At 36.0% G+C, this 17291-nt stretch overlaps 1 protein-coding gene across 1 annotated transcript in view; it reads right to left on the bottom strand.

Annotated features, from left to right (window-relative positions):
- Window positions 1-17291, bottom strand: part of TTC3 (tetratricopeptide repeat domain 3) — a 69071-nt gene that overhangs the window by 11689 nt on the left and 40091 nt on the right. The window contains exons 21-33 of the mRNA XM_009891362.1: window positions 15658-15780; window positions 15375-15476; window positions 14589-14681; window positions 13826-13890; window positions 12295-12431; window positions 9096-9410; window positions 8061-8324; window positions 7590-7636; window positions 5892-5948; window positions 4394-4470; window positions 3468-3620; window positions 2202-3111; window positions 233-298 (exon numbers count right to left, since the gene is read on the bottom strand). Coding sequence (XP_009889664.1) covers window positions 233-298; window positions 2202-3111; window positions 3468-3620; window positions 4394-4470; window positions 5892-5948; window positions 7590-7636; window positions 8061-8324; window positions 9096-9410; window positions 12295-12431; window positions 13826-13890; window positions 14589-14681; window positions 15375-15476; window positions 15658-15780 — 2409 coding nt within the window. The remainder of the gene's footprint in view (window positions 1-232; window positions 299-2201; window positions 3112-3467; window positions 3621-4393; window positions 4471-5891; window positions 5949-7589; window positions 7637-8060; window positions 8325-9095; window positions 9411-12294; window positions 12432-13825; window positions 13891-14588; window positions 14682-15374; window positions 15477-15657; window positions 15781-17291) is intronic.

The raw sequence follows: 17291 nt of genomic DNA, 5'->3' as shown, positions 1-17291 counted from the left end.
GGGGGGGAGGGGGGCGGGCAGAATCCCAAAAAACAAAACCCAAACCATGAGCCCCCATCCATGTCCGTGTCGTGTCCATCCGTCCCCCTCCTCCCCACAACAAACCAAAAATAAAATAACATCTGTTAAGACATATCATTTGCAGAGCACCTTTATCTTTTTACTACTAAATTTTTGGGCATTCCTTTAACCTTCTTCATGAGAGATATAAACAAATATGCAGATAACTTACTTGTTGCATTTCAAATGGATGAAAAGGCAAGGTATTAGTTTCCCTATCAGCTACTTCATGATTTACCTGGAATACAAAGAAATATTAGTTGATTAAAAAGCTTTCCAGTTTATACTAGTAGGTCAGATCTGTTTTGGAGCTTTTGAACCAAACCTACAATTTCACAAATCCAACTACTTTATGAAGTAGGTCTATCTACAATGTAAAAAGAAATAATGCAAGTGTTTCTGAAATGAACTTCAATCTATAATGAAAGCAATTTTTTTTGTCGTGATCTTTCCATAGTTTAATTGACCACCAAGCATTTATATTCAGAACAGTTCTCAGAGTCTTTAAACACAGCTGTGTTCTCAATGTCTGAAAACTTAGTGTCTGACAGCTCGCTGATGAGTTGTGTTTTATGGCTCCTCCTAAACTCAAGATGTACTATGTAAGTGCCCCTACTCAGAAGGGATTAGACTCAAGTACCTTCAGAATCCCTGCTTGTTTTCCTCCAATACCACCCATCAAGGACTTACTGAAAGAACTGAGGTTTAAAATCTAATCATGCAACGTATTAAAGATCCAGTTTATGATGTTACCTTTCTAACAGGCTATTAAAAATCATAGTCAGATAATGTTAAATGCCTTGCTCTACCGCACTTCTGCAAACAGAAAAGTATCTGTTGCCTAGCTCTCTTCTGATCTCTGCTAACCAGAATTCACTAAATTGAAAACTGTTGCCTCTTCTTTTATCTTTTTGATGCATGTGTTCAAGAACCAAACAGAAATAGCATTTTAAAAGCCCAGTCAGCCATGTGACGAAATTCATCTGCCAAGACTGATGGGAAACTAACTTTCAGCAACTGCTCAGGAAAGATTTAAAGTGAAGAACAGTTTTGTACTCAAAACAAGTTTGGAAAAAACATGTTAACATTTTCATAATTTAGAAAGCCGTAATAAAAAGATGAGTATATCTCACAGCTATAAAAAGCTATTCCTCCCTTAATGACAAGAAACAAATGAAGATGAGGAACTCCTCCCCAGCAGTCCCTCTAGCATGTTGGATAATCTCTTATAAATGGATGCGTGAAACTGCTGTATCTGTAACTCTGGAAACCCGCCATCTTAATCCAAAATATTTTCTGTAACAAGTGTGGATGTGACCGTGGTCTCCTTCTGTTACTTGAAGGGTGTTTTCAGGAGTGGCGTATGCTGATCTAACTCTGGGATACCATTAAAAGGTAAACGCTCCAGCTCCTCTTCTGTTCAGCTGCACGTTCTGCCCCTTTCAGGGCGTTCAGCAATGCTTTCTCAGCCTGTAGGACACAACTTTCAGGGGTTTTTTTACTTCAGTAGGGAAAAGGAAAACATGAGGGAGTTTACCCCTAACTTCACCCTACAGCTGGGCTGCCACTGTAAGACCACAAGGGAAGCATCAGCCAGCAATTGTTAGACTGAACAAACTATCTAAATCCTCATATATTGTGAAAGTTAAAAAAACCCAACTGAACTAATTACAAAATCAAAAATGATGGAAGGTTAAAGAAGTTTAAAGTGGTATGCACCAGCTCCCTCTTTTGATCCTGGGTCCAAAGGTCTGCAAAAATTTCAGGCAGAACAAAATCCAGTGACCATCTCTTTACAGAATTACGAATTAAAAACAAGAGTAGTTGTAGAAAGCGTCAGCAACTTAAACTGAAAGTTTTTAAGGAAGTTCCCAGCCTGATAAACACCTCAGTATCTTCCAACTTGTGGCCTTTTTTTGGGAGATAAGTACTAGAGAATGCTAAATACTACTTACATAAGATCCCTTACATTTGGGTGGCTGGAAGTATTACTTGAACATTTGTTCTTGAAACTCTATACAACATTTGACCCTTCGGGAAGTCATAAAGAAACCATTCAAAAAAGAGTTGCACTTTCCAATGCTTAACACTCATTTATCACCTAAAAGCTTTCAAATAACTGTTCCATTTTAATTTCTTACCTGAACAGCTATCATCCTTGTATGAGGATTGGTTTTCGTTAGAGGTATATCTCTGCTTTCTTTTTCCGTCTTAATAAACTGTATACCACATTCAGCTTCATTTGTACTATTTGCAAGAGCAGAATTGTCGTCACAAAATGTGTTATCCGAGTTCTCTGGTTGGCACTGAGAGTCTTCATACGTTTCTATTTCAATTGGTATAAAACTGCTGAAGACGTATTTTCTGTCTGAAATTGGTGATTTGTCATTATCCTGATGAGCTACATTATCAGCATAAATATAACGAGGTTGCTCGGTAACATTTGACATGAGAGGCATTTGAGAAGGCACTGGCAATATTCTTCCATATTGATAACCCCAGGAAGTCTGAGGCAAAAATATACGAGGATTTTGAGAATCAAAGCACTTTACTAAAATGTTTGAAAATGACGACTCATTTTCTATGGTACCAATCTTCTGACTATGCAAAGAATGCACGGATTCACATGAAGTAGGAAAAGACCAGGGCAAATATTGCGGAGTCTCATAACTTGCAACTGTTAACTCAGTAGACGTTGATATATGAGGTTGCTTAGGGTAAGACAGTGGTTTGAATTCCTTAGCAGCTGGATTTAACTGTAGCTTGATCTGGGAAGAATTTTCTTGCACATCACGAACTATATAATTTTCTTCTTCATTATCTCCAGTCTCATTTCTGTTTGGATTTTCTTTAAAAAGAACTGCATGCTTTCTTAAACCAATAAGATTATCCACCATAATGAAACGAAGGGACTTCAGAAGAAAAGATTTCAGACCACCTTCATCTTCTACAATCTTTCGAGCTTCTTCAGGGAAATGTTCATATTCCCCAACTAGTAATTTATTATTAATTTCCATAGGGCCATGTGCATCCAAGATTTGAGAGAAATATCTTTTAAAAAAAAGAGTTGTCATTATTAATCAGTTTTTTCATGTAATTCCAAAATCATATTCCACACATTGTATTTTCACAATAACACTTAGAAGCAAAGAACCTCTACAACTACTGAAGAACAATCATTTGGAAGATGGTCTTTTAGCCAAGCATAAAAATTTTCTGTAATACTCTTGCTTGTCCACATCTTATTAAAAACATGCAATTATTTAAAAGCATTAGTTCATACCTTTATGGACCATATATATACCAGACCACCAGGACTCAAATACTGGACTCAATACAGTATGTTATAAAAATTATGAAGTAATAGTAAATCCTTTAAACTGCTAAGCACAGAAATGTATACATACTCATATAAGCTCTCACAGGTTTGATCTGGGATATTATCCAAAAGTCTTTCATAGCTGTTACTATTTGAAACATCACGGAGAGCTTCAAATTCCTCTAGTTGCCCCCGAAGATATTCTGGGATTACAAATGGTTCATTAAAGTTTGTAAAATCTCTGTAGCATTACAAAAACAAAAAAAATAAAAAGAGAGAGAGAGAAGAAAGAAATAAATAGTGTATACGAACAATAATTGTTATCTCTGAAAAGAATTGTATTTTTCACATATGCTGAAAACAGTATACTACACAGTAACTACATAGTGCTAGAAATATACCCAAATAGCAAACTTTTTTCTATCTAGCAGAATAAACACTACCCCAAAATACTTTACTGCTGAACTTATTAACTGGCCTGGCACTAGCTAATAAGAATAAGGCTTAGCTCTTGCTAGCAGCTTTCACATCTATAAGCAAGAGCAAAACTGGGCTCAGAATACAAGAGTTTGACTCCCAATTAATGCACAAATTCTCAGTAAGCACTACAGATTACCTCCATTCAACATCACAATTTACTTGATATGGTGTGGATGGCAAAGTTCAGTTGTGACAGATGAAGTACGTACAAATTTGTCTATTAATTTCTTGATACATTAAAATGGAACACAGAACAAGTAAGACCTTACTTGAAAGAATAGCTCTTGGCCTAGAAGATGTATTGGGCTGCAGCCTGTCAGCCAGCTGGTTACTTCCTACATTGTTAAGATCTTTAAAATTCTAATACCCCTCACACCTGTCCTAGAAGCAGAGAAGCAATGGCTCTGTACAAGCTCATATCAAAAACGCTTAGACGCTAACCCAGACTTGGTGTTTCTAAGACTGTCTTCTCCAGTACCTGCAAAGCACTTTGGGGTTTGGGCAATAAAAGCAAAGATGCATGATGGTACTTACAAAGCGTTTTCTTCTATAAATATCTTATCTTCTTCTCGTGGTGCTGTACTAACTCCACTGGATAATACTAAAATAGGCTAATTAAAAACAGATTATTTTTTTTTTAATCTCACAAAAGTATATGCAGAATGATCCACTGCAAAGACTATGTGCAACTTATTTACACTGAACCTTGTTCTATACCTTTGTCATGTTCAGATGCCATATTATGAACTGCAAAACTTTTAAGTACATTTATCAGTACTAACCCATAGAGAGAACGTTCTTAATTTAAAATTATTAATTTCTTCTTCAGAACTTATTTTGGAAAAAGAAATTGGGATATTCAGACCAACCTCTCTCTTTTTTACCAGTTTAATCAAAATCCTACATGTGCCTGATTTTTCACTGAGTTTGGATTAAAAAACAAACAACAGTACAGCTTCACTTTAAGACTTTTATATAACTTCTTTCCACCGGGCTGCGCACCACCTGACTTTCTAGGAATCTCTTCATTTACATTTGAGAGCCTTCAAGATTTAATAATTTTACTACAGGCCAGTCTGAGTTATCCCTAGTTCCACATGGTTTTAATATGACACCTGTTATTCTAATGTTCACCATTACAAATGTTTTCATTATATTTTAATTTTTATTATTTAGGAACTTCAGAAATACACAGACTTGTATAAATGCATCCAAGTCAGAAGAAAAAAAAACGTGGCTGATAAGAACAGGACAAATCTTAAGTTTACTCCTGAAATTCTAGTAAAATTAGAAAAAGGTGGGAACATGGAGGAAACAAAGAAAATTTTATCTGAAGCTTTCAATAAAGCAAAATCCTAGAAAAGCAGGACAAAAGACAGTATAAGTTTCAGGTAGGATATTATTCCTAGCAAAATCTATAAAATACTGAACAACTAATAACATTCTTCTGAGGAATAAATGGAACACTTGCATCTTCAGTCCCTGATATGCCCATAAAAACTATCAGAAAAGAGTTAAACATGTAATTTCAGATCTATTTCATGAGGTGTAAGGACACATTTTCCTCTCTCTTTACCAGAAAGACTGGTAAAGCGTCTTTCTCCAAATTTGCTATTTGTCAGTGCAAAACGAAATGCAGCATAAAGTATTAACTACACAGTACAGTCAGTGTACTATATTCACATTTTCCCATACGAGAAATTAAGACCAAAAGAGTCATTTAGAATTAAGACAGTGGATAGACTGAAGGTACTGGTATACAGTCAGAGCCAAAGTTATTAATAAATAATTTTTTTTTCAAGTTTAGAAATACCTTCTATACTGACAAATCCATATTAAAAGAAAAAAACCAAACAACAAAACAAACTGTATTAATAGAGTCTTAACAGCATGATTCTACTTCATGAAAAACTACTTCAAGAATGAGTCTCCACAACATATTTAGGAAAACAGCCTCTATACACCTGAACGTCAGCAATTCTAGAAAAAAAAAAAAAAGCTACCTGTAGTAAGCAGCTAAAAAGTTACTGACCTTTAAGTCTTTTGAGTTCTTCTTCCTGTTTTTGTTTTTAACTTTGATACCATTAGTCTGAAACAGAAAAAATAAAGTCACTGGTTTTTTTTATTAGAATAAAATTATGATGCATTTCCAAAACCAGTATGTAAATTTTAAGAAGTTTCAGATTAAAATCATCATTCTGGTTTGACCAGCAAGATTTACAAGATTAAGCATGCAACACCCGTCCCCAGCTGCAAAACACAAAAAGAAACAGAGCTTTGCAAGAATTTATCCATTTTGTTCTTTTTCATGATTTTCCTCCCTAAACACACAGATTTTTAAAAACAGAATATTCTATCATTGTAGTATTTCAGATGCTTACTCATTACTTACAGCTGAAACTGCAGCTGTGACAACACAGTTTCGCGTGGGGAACAAGAAGCAAAGAGGACTGTCAAACGTTCTGGTCACTTCAATTTTCTAAGATACACAGTGATGAAGTAACTAATATACATCTTCACATTTTAATAGGATTGTGATTATAGATTAACATAACTACTAACAGTAACTTACTAACAGTTTATTTTTGGATACAAGTAATGTTGAAACAGAAGTTGTTCTATTGTAAGAGCTTTTATTTCATTCTTGGATTTCCAATTCATGAAACGAAAAAGCAAAGGATTTCATATCTTATTAAGTTATATATTAACTAATTAACTCTAAAGATTTATTCTGTATCAAAAGTAAATCTTGGTTTTGTACAGATAAATTTATCTGCAGGATAGAATAATTTTCAATGAGTGCCTCAAACACATAATTAACCAAAATACATAATCTACTTCTGCCAATTAGAATGGATTTTAATTAAGATACTAATCAAAAAGTGATTCAGAATGATGTACAGTTTAAGACTTATGGGTTGAATGTGAAAAGCATCTATAAATTGTAATGAACAAACACAAAATATGTCTAACTCACTTCAAATTTACTTTGCTTATTAGCAGAACAAACGTCAAATTCCTAGCCTTACAATTTAATGACATCTGAAGGTAAAGCTGGGTTACACTACCTTCCAATTTGTTGCTTTGGAATGTAAAATGTGCAGTACAGTTAGTGTCCGAAATTATGCAGATTCAAATAAAGCACGCTCGGGGAAGAATCACACTTCAGATTCGGTTGTCACGGTAAATATGCAGATACAGCAGTTAGTAAGAGTCTCTCTGTAAATCGTGCACTTTTTTTTTTTAATTGCCAGATGATACTTTTGATGAGAGACTTTTTTTAAAGTTAATACCAAACGGCTGTTATCAAGTAATATGTAAATGCTATTCCCGTGCACCTTATTTGCCTTATTTTCCCCATCCAAAGGAGGTGATACAGCACATCACTGTACCCTAATTCGCTTTCACTAAAACTTCTTCATCTGTGTGAAATCCTCAGTGTCTAAAAAGTATCTTGTTGGTTTGTGTTTTAACTAAAGAGAAAACCCTAAACAAGTATTTTACTGTCAGAAGTTTAGGAAAAATGGTACACAGTCTTCCAATGCCTTAAAGAAAAGGGGGGGGCCAGGAGACAATAAAACAAAAGAGCAAATCTCTAATCAGGCCTGAAGGATGACGATGTAAAAGAAACCAAGAGATGCATGTCCCTATTCACTTTTGCACATTTTTAAAACACCACACTCATAACTTGTTTCTGAACTTATACCAAAGAGACGTTAAGTTCACTTACCGATATATTTTCATTTCCTTGCTTCTTTAATATAATGGTAGGGTCATCTATTGAAAGGATAACAAAGACACATTCATAAACAGAAATAGTAATATTTTATGTAACTTATAATTATGAGCTATGAAATTATAGTAATAATTATTATAATCCTTTATCAAATACCACCAAAGCATCTCAAAGACTGTAGTTGCAGAATCTTTATGGTTAAACTGAACGATAATACTCATTTTGGTTGGACATCATATATGCTTAAAGGTAAACTCACGTGCTGGTTGTGGCACATGAATCAAACCAGCAGAATGTAACCTAAAAAAGGGCGGCGTGCCTTTTAAGCACTGAACAAAGAAGATCTCATATAATGAGCCAGTTAGTAGTTTGCTGAGGTTTTGGCCATTTACAGAGCCCATCAAGTGTGCTGTAAAAACAGACAAAATATAATGCTTGCAAGAATGATGACCTTTGAATACTTACCCATTTTATCAAAGAATTCATCTAAAGCTTGATGAAGAAATGGAAAATTTTCTCTGTTGTCTTCTAACAGCCATATAAAACAACGTGTTTTCTCTAGGGGTGGTTTTAAGAAATAATCATGAATTTCTTTGTCTTCAGAACTAGTTGTCACATAGTCAAATTTACTACCATACTTCTTATTCCAGAGTGTGGTTAAAATAGAAAGGTCAAGCTCTTTTAAAAATTGTCCATATTGAAGGAGAAACTTCTTTGTAGCGGTCAGACCTAAAAGAGATGAAAACCAACATTTCATTCTGGCTTCACATTTTTAGTGTGATATTCCTCTTCATAGAGGAACAGTCTGTTCTAGAAATTAAATATATAGTAGCTGAAACAGATTATGTAAATCCTTTTGTATCTCAAAAAAGCAAACAAAAATGATAAATGGAGTTTATATAAGTTTTATTCTTAGTCAACAACAGATTATTTGTATAATAAATCTATATACATTCCTTAAAGGACATCGATGCAACAGAATAGAATTAAGAACCCAAATCTCATCCAAGGCTTTGGCATTTTATGTCTGTTTTGCCTGCAAATATAAACTTCTACCTTCACCCAATTATAAATTCAATAGGAAATTGCACAGGAAGGCAACACTACCAAAGAGCATCAAGTTAAATCACTTGCAAGTTATACAGTCAGCTACATTTTTATGACAAAAAAACCCACCATGATTTAAGCCTATTCTGGAATTTAAAGACGTTAAAAAAATAAAATTGTTCAATTTTCTCTTTCCTACATGGACAAAGCCCTGCCCACATTAGAATGCTTTACCTACAGAGACAAGAGAGGTTGTTCCTGTGTTACCAATGGTCATACTTTCTTTCTCTAGAAATCCCAGTTAAAAATCAAGTAAATGAAAAAGGGGAAAGCTTTACTTTACAATTTAAAGTTAAGAAAGCAAGACTGGAAATTGAGGTTATGGTTTCATCTGTAAACCAAACAATTATGACAGTGTAAGGTCTTCTGCTATTACATAAACATACAGCCTACCCAAATTGTTAAGATGTTTCAGCCACTTGTGTAATTTGGGATCCACTTCTTCCAGTTCGCTCAGCACATAGATAAAACTCCTTGTTTTTACTCTGTTTTTTTCCTGAATTAAGTAAGTGATGAGCTGCTCCATCACTTCATGTGACATGCTATTAGTTTTGGAATATGACGTGTAATCCTCCTCACTGATTACAAACCATGAAAGTAATTCCTTTAATAGTCTGGAAGCATCACGAACAGCTGTTTTTATTTGCTCAGCATTTCGACTGATATGCTGCAGGACTCGATCACCAGCATATAAATCCTGAACATAACCTATAATGGGATGTAAAAACAAAGATTTCATGCCTGTTTACCACAATTAAAAACATCAGCTTTAAAGTACAGATAATTTGGATTAAATGGCGTTTTTAACTATTTGCTTTATTGCAACACTGAAAGTTACAGAAGATAAAACTTTCCAAATAAACTAGCCTTAGCATTATGAATTTAACACAACATTGTTTTATATTTGGTTTACACAAAGAAACGATCCTTAGCACCTTCACTAGATTTCAGAAAGAAAAAAAAAAAAAAAAATTGTTACCTGCCGGTAATAGTAGCTTCAAGCAATTGTCTATACAGATTTATCTGCGTGGGCTGCATGCCTGCTGTGATGCAGAAACAGAATTCCCCCAACCATCAGTTCCCCGTGCAAAGGCACACTTCTGAATGCCGGACCATACACCTAGTAGCAAACCTTTGGCCTGACCCTGTCACTGGTTCTTTGTACAACAAGAGTGCAAAAGATTACTGGCTCACATCAGCCTTCACCTTTCATTATTCTTCAAGACCACACATTTATAGAATGCCACTGTCAGAGCTTAACTGACAGTGATTACAGTTAAAAGATGTAGATCTGAAAAGAATTTTTTTAAAAATAAAGCACTATGTATTACACCTAGAATAATTCAGCACTGTAACACAAACAGTTCCATGCATACTAACAGATTCAAGGAACTCTACAGGTATAAATCACTCCTGAGTTTATCCTGCAGGAGTCTGCATTAAAAACCTCTGTATCTTAAAAACATGCAAACAAACAAGTGCTCCTCTCATTTGCACTCCTCCAAGTTACAAGTAGATTTGTTCTTATTTGAAGGTAGCTATGGCTGGTAATAAAACAAACAAAAAAAACCCCTTTGTGATCTAGCTCTCTGCTGAAATTGGCATCTCAACCTCTTGGACAGTTTAGGAGATTAGATGGTTTTGTTTGTTTGTTTGGTGTTTTTTTTTTTTAAAAGGATTTCCGCACAAAATTTCCCCAAGCGAAAAAAAACAGGGTAATAGCTTGTCTCCAAAGACATACAAGACTTCAGTTTTATTACTGAATTAACTCAGGACAAATTAAAAAGGTTGGCCAACACCAATGCATAGATTTTGCAGAACTGTATTAAGTTGCTTCATGTTGACATATTCCTGCATCAGTGTCCCAACTTTTATCCACAGCACTTCAGGGTGAGTGTTTTTGTCACATCAAAGGCATTTTTAGTTCTTAGAAGTTTTAAGGGCATTTAGGACAATCAAGTCATATATATGTACGTGAGTGACCTGCAGTGGATCCAAGGATCAGAACTAAAGATAAGCCATAGGAAAGGAGAAGATAGCCTAGACTTTGAAAAAGCCAACACAAAGTCAATTGAACATGATTTTAGAAAACCATGTGGAAGTAAAAATACTAATCTATGGTGCTAATGGAAGGGACCGCTCTCAAAAAAAATGGTTAAGAAAGAAAACCCTAAAAAGATTAGCACCTGAGAGCTTTGTAAAGAGAAAGTGCCAGATATGCCATTGAACCATAGCAGTGAACAATGTTCCTTAGCCAACTCCCAAGATGAGATCCAGATGGCCAGCATGTGTGTATGGCTACGGTGGATCCTCTTGCACCCCTCCAGGGAAAGCGGCATGCTCGATTACCTCTCTGAAATGCCTGTACACCAACACACGCAGCATGGGGAATAAGCAGAAAGAACTAGAGATCTGTGTGGGGTCACAGGGCCATGATCTCATTGCAATTACAGAGACATGGTGGGATAGCTCACATGGCTGGAATGCTGTCGCGGACGGCTAGGTACTTTTTAGGAAAGACAGGCCAGTGGGGGTGAGGTAGTTGAGTTGCTCTCTATGCGAGAGAGCAGCTGGAACGTATCAAGCTCTGCCTAGGGGTGGATGAAGAACATGTTGAGAGCTTTCGGGTAAGAATTAAGGGCCAGGCTAACATGGGTGACACTGTTGTTGGTATTTACTACAGACCACCAGATCAGGAAAAGGAAGTCCATGAGGCCTTCTACAAAGAGCTGGAAATAGTGTCATGATCACAGGCCCTGGTTCTCATGGGGGACTTCAACCACCCTGATTATTTGCAAGAAAAAAAACAAAACCAAAACAACAACAAAACCCCCACCATCCATTTTTCTTTGTACTGTTGCTTGCCCTAACACAAAATGCAGTGGGAGTTCACACTTCTGAAATACAGAATGCTGCAGACCAACATAACTGGAACACAAAAACCGAAGCATTAACTGACCATGTACTTACAGGTGCAAGTATTTTATTTTCCCCAATCTAGTGAAATATACTTTTCAAGTCACTGCAGTTTCTGTAGTTAGAATATCGTTCTTTTTTTATCTGCGATGCAGTTTTGGGGCTTTTTTTGTAGCAGTGTCCTAACTTCTTGGGGATAAAGCTTTTTCTGAAATCACTTTTAAACAGATTAACTGAATTTGAGCCTTTGCCCTTTTCAGGCTGCTTCTTTGTGAACCAGTGAAGCACGAATAAAGGTTTTCTACAAGGAACTTAATCATAAGGCTGCCCAGGGAGGTGGTGGATTTGCCATCCCTGGAGGTGTTTAAAAAAAAGGGTAGATGTGGTGCTTAGGGACATGGTTTAGAGGCAGTTTTGTCAGGGGGGGTTGATGATTGGACTTGATGATCTTAAAGGTCCCTTCCAACCTCAGCAATTCTATGATTCTATACACTAACATCTTACAGTTATTTAGAAATTTAAACCAGAACTGAAATAAAAGTAATCTTAAGTAAAAATGCAAGAGGGGGATTATGTTCAATATTAGTATTCTGCTATAATTTGACTTAGGACATTCAAAATGCTAATTAATGATACCTAATAGTAACTTAGAACAATAGTCTATACTTCCACATACCACTGTGATCACTGGATTGAGATGGTTTGTTTCCCATCTGGTTTTCTTCCATTTTCTTTTTAGCAGAATTCTGTGCCTCTTCTCGTGCATGTTTTCTTCGTAACTTTTTTTCTTGTTTCATTTTCAACTTCCTAAGACTGAAAAAATCAATTATGCAGTGAGCCTAACGTTAGTTGAGATAAGTTGCCACAGGAATTAGGCACATCTCAGTTATTTTCATGTCTTAAAATAGCTATAAGCTCCATTCTACTAAAAAATACTATGCTGAAAAGTACAAATATAATAAAGCCAGTTTTCATTTACAAGGTAAGAGACAACAAAACTTCATAAATGTTTCAAAGATCAAGTATGTAAATGTAAGAATATCTTCAAGATGCAACAATTTTTACTCCCATTTAAGATGTCTGATTTAGGATTAACTTAAATACTATTAGGTTTTTTTCTTAATTTATAACTCAACATTTTGAACCAAATAGTAACATTTAATTTCCTTAACTTTTAAAAATCAATTTTGTTTATCCTCTCAGCATGATTCCTCATTATTTATAACCTCACTTGACCAAAAAGTGTAAACTCTGTTATGTCAAAGGTACGTGCATCAACAACTGAAGTATATATATAACGACTTTCTAAATATTCACACAAAGTTGGCTAGACAGTAAATTCTGTGGAACAGTGGTGTTGAACTTATTCCACACAGTGATACCTCTCCCATCCAGCTAAAAATCTCGCCGAATTTCTTCCCTCCAGCAAGGGGAAGGAATAGAACGATGCTTGCATCTCAAACTGAAAATAGAGGTGGTATTCTAGTCTAGATACCCGTGCGCTGAAATTTGAGTGCAATTAAGACAACCCATTAAGAAGAATTACAGACACCTGTTCTTTTAGTATTCCAACTGTTAACTTTCTTAGCACAAATGAAAGACATGTATGGAGAGCAAAAGTAAAGAAAGGAGTCGTCCTATTCTGCACACAGCCTCCAAATCACGCATCCCCCAAACAACATGTTACTTCCCTGCCCACAGATTTCACAATGAAATTAGGTTTCAGGTATAAAGACTTAAAAGACGACTGCAGCAGTTTATATTCAAAAACTATGGGTTCAAATCGCTGGGAAGTCAATGGTGCGATAGACAATTTATCTCTCAATACAGAGGTGCAGGAAATTAGATTCGCATCAACTCATATCCTGTATATTTGAAAAGTTTCCTGTGGTCAAACTGAAAATGATGTTTTTAAAGAACTGTATGACCACTAGAGAGCTACCAATAATTCATTCAGCAATACCAATTAATGCCCTCCTGTGGTCCTGTTACAAATCCTCTTTTACAAGTTAATTAAATGCTTTATAATTGGATCATAATGTATTTTATCAGATATTTTAGTTTATCAGAGGCAAAGGGCAAGAACAGCTTTCCACAGTATTTGTGGTATTTCAGCAATTCTTAAAAAAGGCATGAAAACCAATCCTAGAGAAAACTGTTTTGTTCTCAAACTGATTCAACTTAGTTTTAAACAGTAGCGAGCTTACCTTGAACATTTCTGTTTAATGATTGCTCTTGGTGGTCCCTTGGGTTTTGTGATTTTTTGTTCAAACTACCAAAATAAGTGACATCATATTAATTAAATTTGGGTTACAATGCAACATTGCTGTACTCAAAACCCAGGAACATATTTGATGCTTTGGAAAGCAATAAAAGTAACCCTATGAAAGAGATAATGCAGCCTACACAAGCCTTGTGAAGGTCTACCTAAACTTTCTTCTACTGCTACAACTTGGTATATAGCAATACTTCTTTATCTGCAGAAAAGACAGGTTGAAAGATAACACAAAGTCAGGAAGAACTGGAGGCTGTTTTGCTTTACCAGTGGGCAGGAAGCAAACTTCACAATAATTTTTTTTTGCTTCTCACAGATCAGTACTGCTCTGGGAAAAAGTATCCATCTTGCTGTGACCCTGTAGAGGGTAAAAAGCACTCTTCCAATACAGTTATTTCATTTAGCAAGCTTAGCTCTGAGTTGAACTAACAGAGTTCCTTTCATGTTGCACAAACAAAACTCCAATTCCCACACGTGACAATTCTAACTGATACCATAAGGTAATGCCCACTCCACCAGAAGAACAGGTAAGAAGAGAACAGGTAATTAATATTCCTAAATAATGCTCAGATTCTGTAGTTCAGATAGCATACTACTTATCTCTTTGCAGTTACATTCTCATCTTCACTTTATTTCCTTTACCAGAGTAAGTATTTTAAAGACTATTTTCCTATTTTATATGAACATTTACTTACTTCACATTTTACCAGACCTGAAGAACTGAAAATAACTATTTTTGAAATAAGGCCTGTACAATCAGGAGTGAAACACAGTTCTTGAAGAAAATCCTGTAGGAGAAAATGATGCACACAACAAAGTTAAATTCATACAAAACCTATATATACTCTTATAGAGATTACACTTTCTTAATTTGAGGTAACCAAGGTAATTAAAGCTAGCACAGTCCTAAAATCTTACTGGATGAGAAAAGCAAGTGACAGCTGACTTGGCAAGGACTGCGAATCAAAAGGATCCTAGATCTGTGGCATAGACTTGTTATTCCCAAAGCTACAGCAAAGCCCCTCCTCCTCCAATGTGACACTCAAGAGTCAACTTTAAGAATATTCTTTTATGTGTTCATACGCTGCCTGGATTTCCCTTAATTTTATACTAGCTGCTGATATTATATTTTGTAAAATTCCTTTAGACGTACTCAATGTTGAACTGTTGCTTCAACAGCAAGACTGTAGAAGGCATAAAACTTCTATACGGGAGGACATAAATGACGCAAGAGAAAAAGGCTAAGTATACTAAGCCTTCACACAGACAGGTCTTTCTTCTGTTGACAACAGCAAGCTTTACCCACATTTGCATGTCAGATAATTTAGCAAGAGACTCCTCTCTCCCATCTCTCCTCCTGCCACTGTCATGTGGGTGGAACATTAGGCTGTAGCACTGCACTTATCACAAACCAAAGGAATACTATAATCTTGACTAAAAAAAGAAAACATGAAATGCTTATTGTCTGACACAGCTCTTACCTTATCATTTTTATCACTGTAGTTTGTTGTTTTCAACTTTTTCCAACAGCTGATATGAAACTCCACTCTACATTGCTGACAGCAAGTAATACGTATAAAACCCTAATGTTGAGAAACAGTATGAATTTAACATCTTTAAAGAAAAACAACAGAAAATAGTGCACAACTTAACAGTAGATAGGGTTAGATAGTATGTTCCAGATAGCTATTTAGTATGAAAGGGGGCAGAAAACATGCAAACATTAAGTTTTATTTCCCAAATCCCTTTAAACTAAAAATTTACCTTAAAGTCTGGGTCTGTAAAAAATATTTGAATTTTGGAGTGGCCAGGGCATTGCTGATACCGACAAATTGCATCTGGTTCTGGAGGGAACTTGCATTCCTCAATACAATTCTTTAAAATCAACTGAGAAACACAAAATTATGTAAGACAAATTGTATAGCAAATCTTTTCCTGGTTTCTATCTACTTACACACTTCTAGGGAACTCTGCAGTGAAACACACATCTCTTTTTGAACAGCAGACAACTAATAGCAAAAGAACAATTCTTTTCTAGTGAAAGCTATGGAAGATTGTCCTTTTATGGCAAAATATTCAAAAGCTTGTCTGAACTGCTATCATACTCATAGGTTCCCTGCATGCAGGTTTATCTTGGACCAATGTTTACAAGCTGACCAATTCCAAACACATAAGAATATAGTACGTTTTCCAGTGCCAAAATGATGAGCCAGATTACTCAGATAACATGATGAAAATTGAGTCTCTGCTCATCTCCGCCATTTCCCAGCATTTCAGGAGGGCCTCACCTGGGATCTAGGTTACACAATAAGTACACGCCCAGGGACCACTCAGACCTGGCCCTGCACTGGAGCTAGTGAGGTCTCCCAGAATAGAATCTGGGGTACAGACATTACAGTGGTTGTATGTAAAGTCAGTTCAAGTCCCACAGGATTGGCATTGAGCCCAGATTAAGAAAACATTATTAGAAACAAACAGACCACCAGTTACAGCCTTTCAGATATTTGCATTACGCTCTCCAAGAGTTCCACAGCACTGATGTATTAATGTGGCCAGACTACTGTGGTGTCAGCTGGGGTCTATAAGAAATCTTTAGGATAGTTTTTGTTTAGGAAACAACAGCACTGCTGCTTCTACCAGAAATGTAACAGGTCAGTATAGTACAGCCAAGTTCATATGCTGAATAACCCAGTATGTTCTACTGTGTCAAACCGCCTCCGTGCAGAGGAGCTTATGCGTCTTGCCTCTCATGGCATGGTTTATCCAGAAACCCTTCACAAATAACAGTGACTCAATTATAGTTTAAAAACAATAACAATAGTAATAATAATTACTTTTAAAAAAAAATCTGTTCAGTGTGAGAAAGCAATTTGTAGTGTCAAAACCACAAGTTAGATTTTTCAATTCAAACACGGAATTTTACCATATAACTCCCACATATAACTTGACCAAGAACTACATGGTCAAACTTTGCTATTTGGTTTGAAATGTAGCACCACTGCTGCAATTCTCAACTTCACATTTTTGCCAATTCAAATTTTTAACCGGTTATCTCCAGCTTTATGTTGTGTATAGTATTCACATATACCTGAAGTTTGGAAATATGCAGCTAAGAAGTTAAAGCATTATGAAACACTTCGTTAGCAGATTAAAAGCATAGTGTTACACAGAAATATCCAAGCACAGAGCCTGACACAGAGACCCCGCCCTTGTGCTGTAAATGGGATGCTTCTCATGTATTCAAATTTGTCGTCGCAAGAAGAGTTCTGCTCTACAAAGACCAGGACTTGGGGCTGACGACATTCTTGACAACGAGCAGCAGCACTTCCACTGGCTGCTTAAGGCTAAAACCTCCCTTTTGTACCCCATCTTTCTTTGGCCTTGACAATGGGGGGGGG

This window comes from Charadrius vociferus, unplaced genomic scaffold (genome assembly GCF_000708025.1).
Source record: "Charadrius vociferus isolate BGI_N301 unplaced genomic scaffold, ASM70802v2 scaffold298, whole genome shotgun sequence".
Taxonomy (NCBI): domain Eukaryota; kingdom Metazoa; phylum Chordata; class Aves; order Charadriiformes; family Charadriidae; genus Charadrius; species Charadrius vociferus.
The sequence above is the reverse complement of the archived record's forward strand: the minus strand, read 5'-3'. Positions and strand labels throughout refer to the sequence as shown.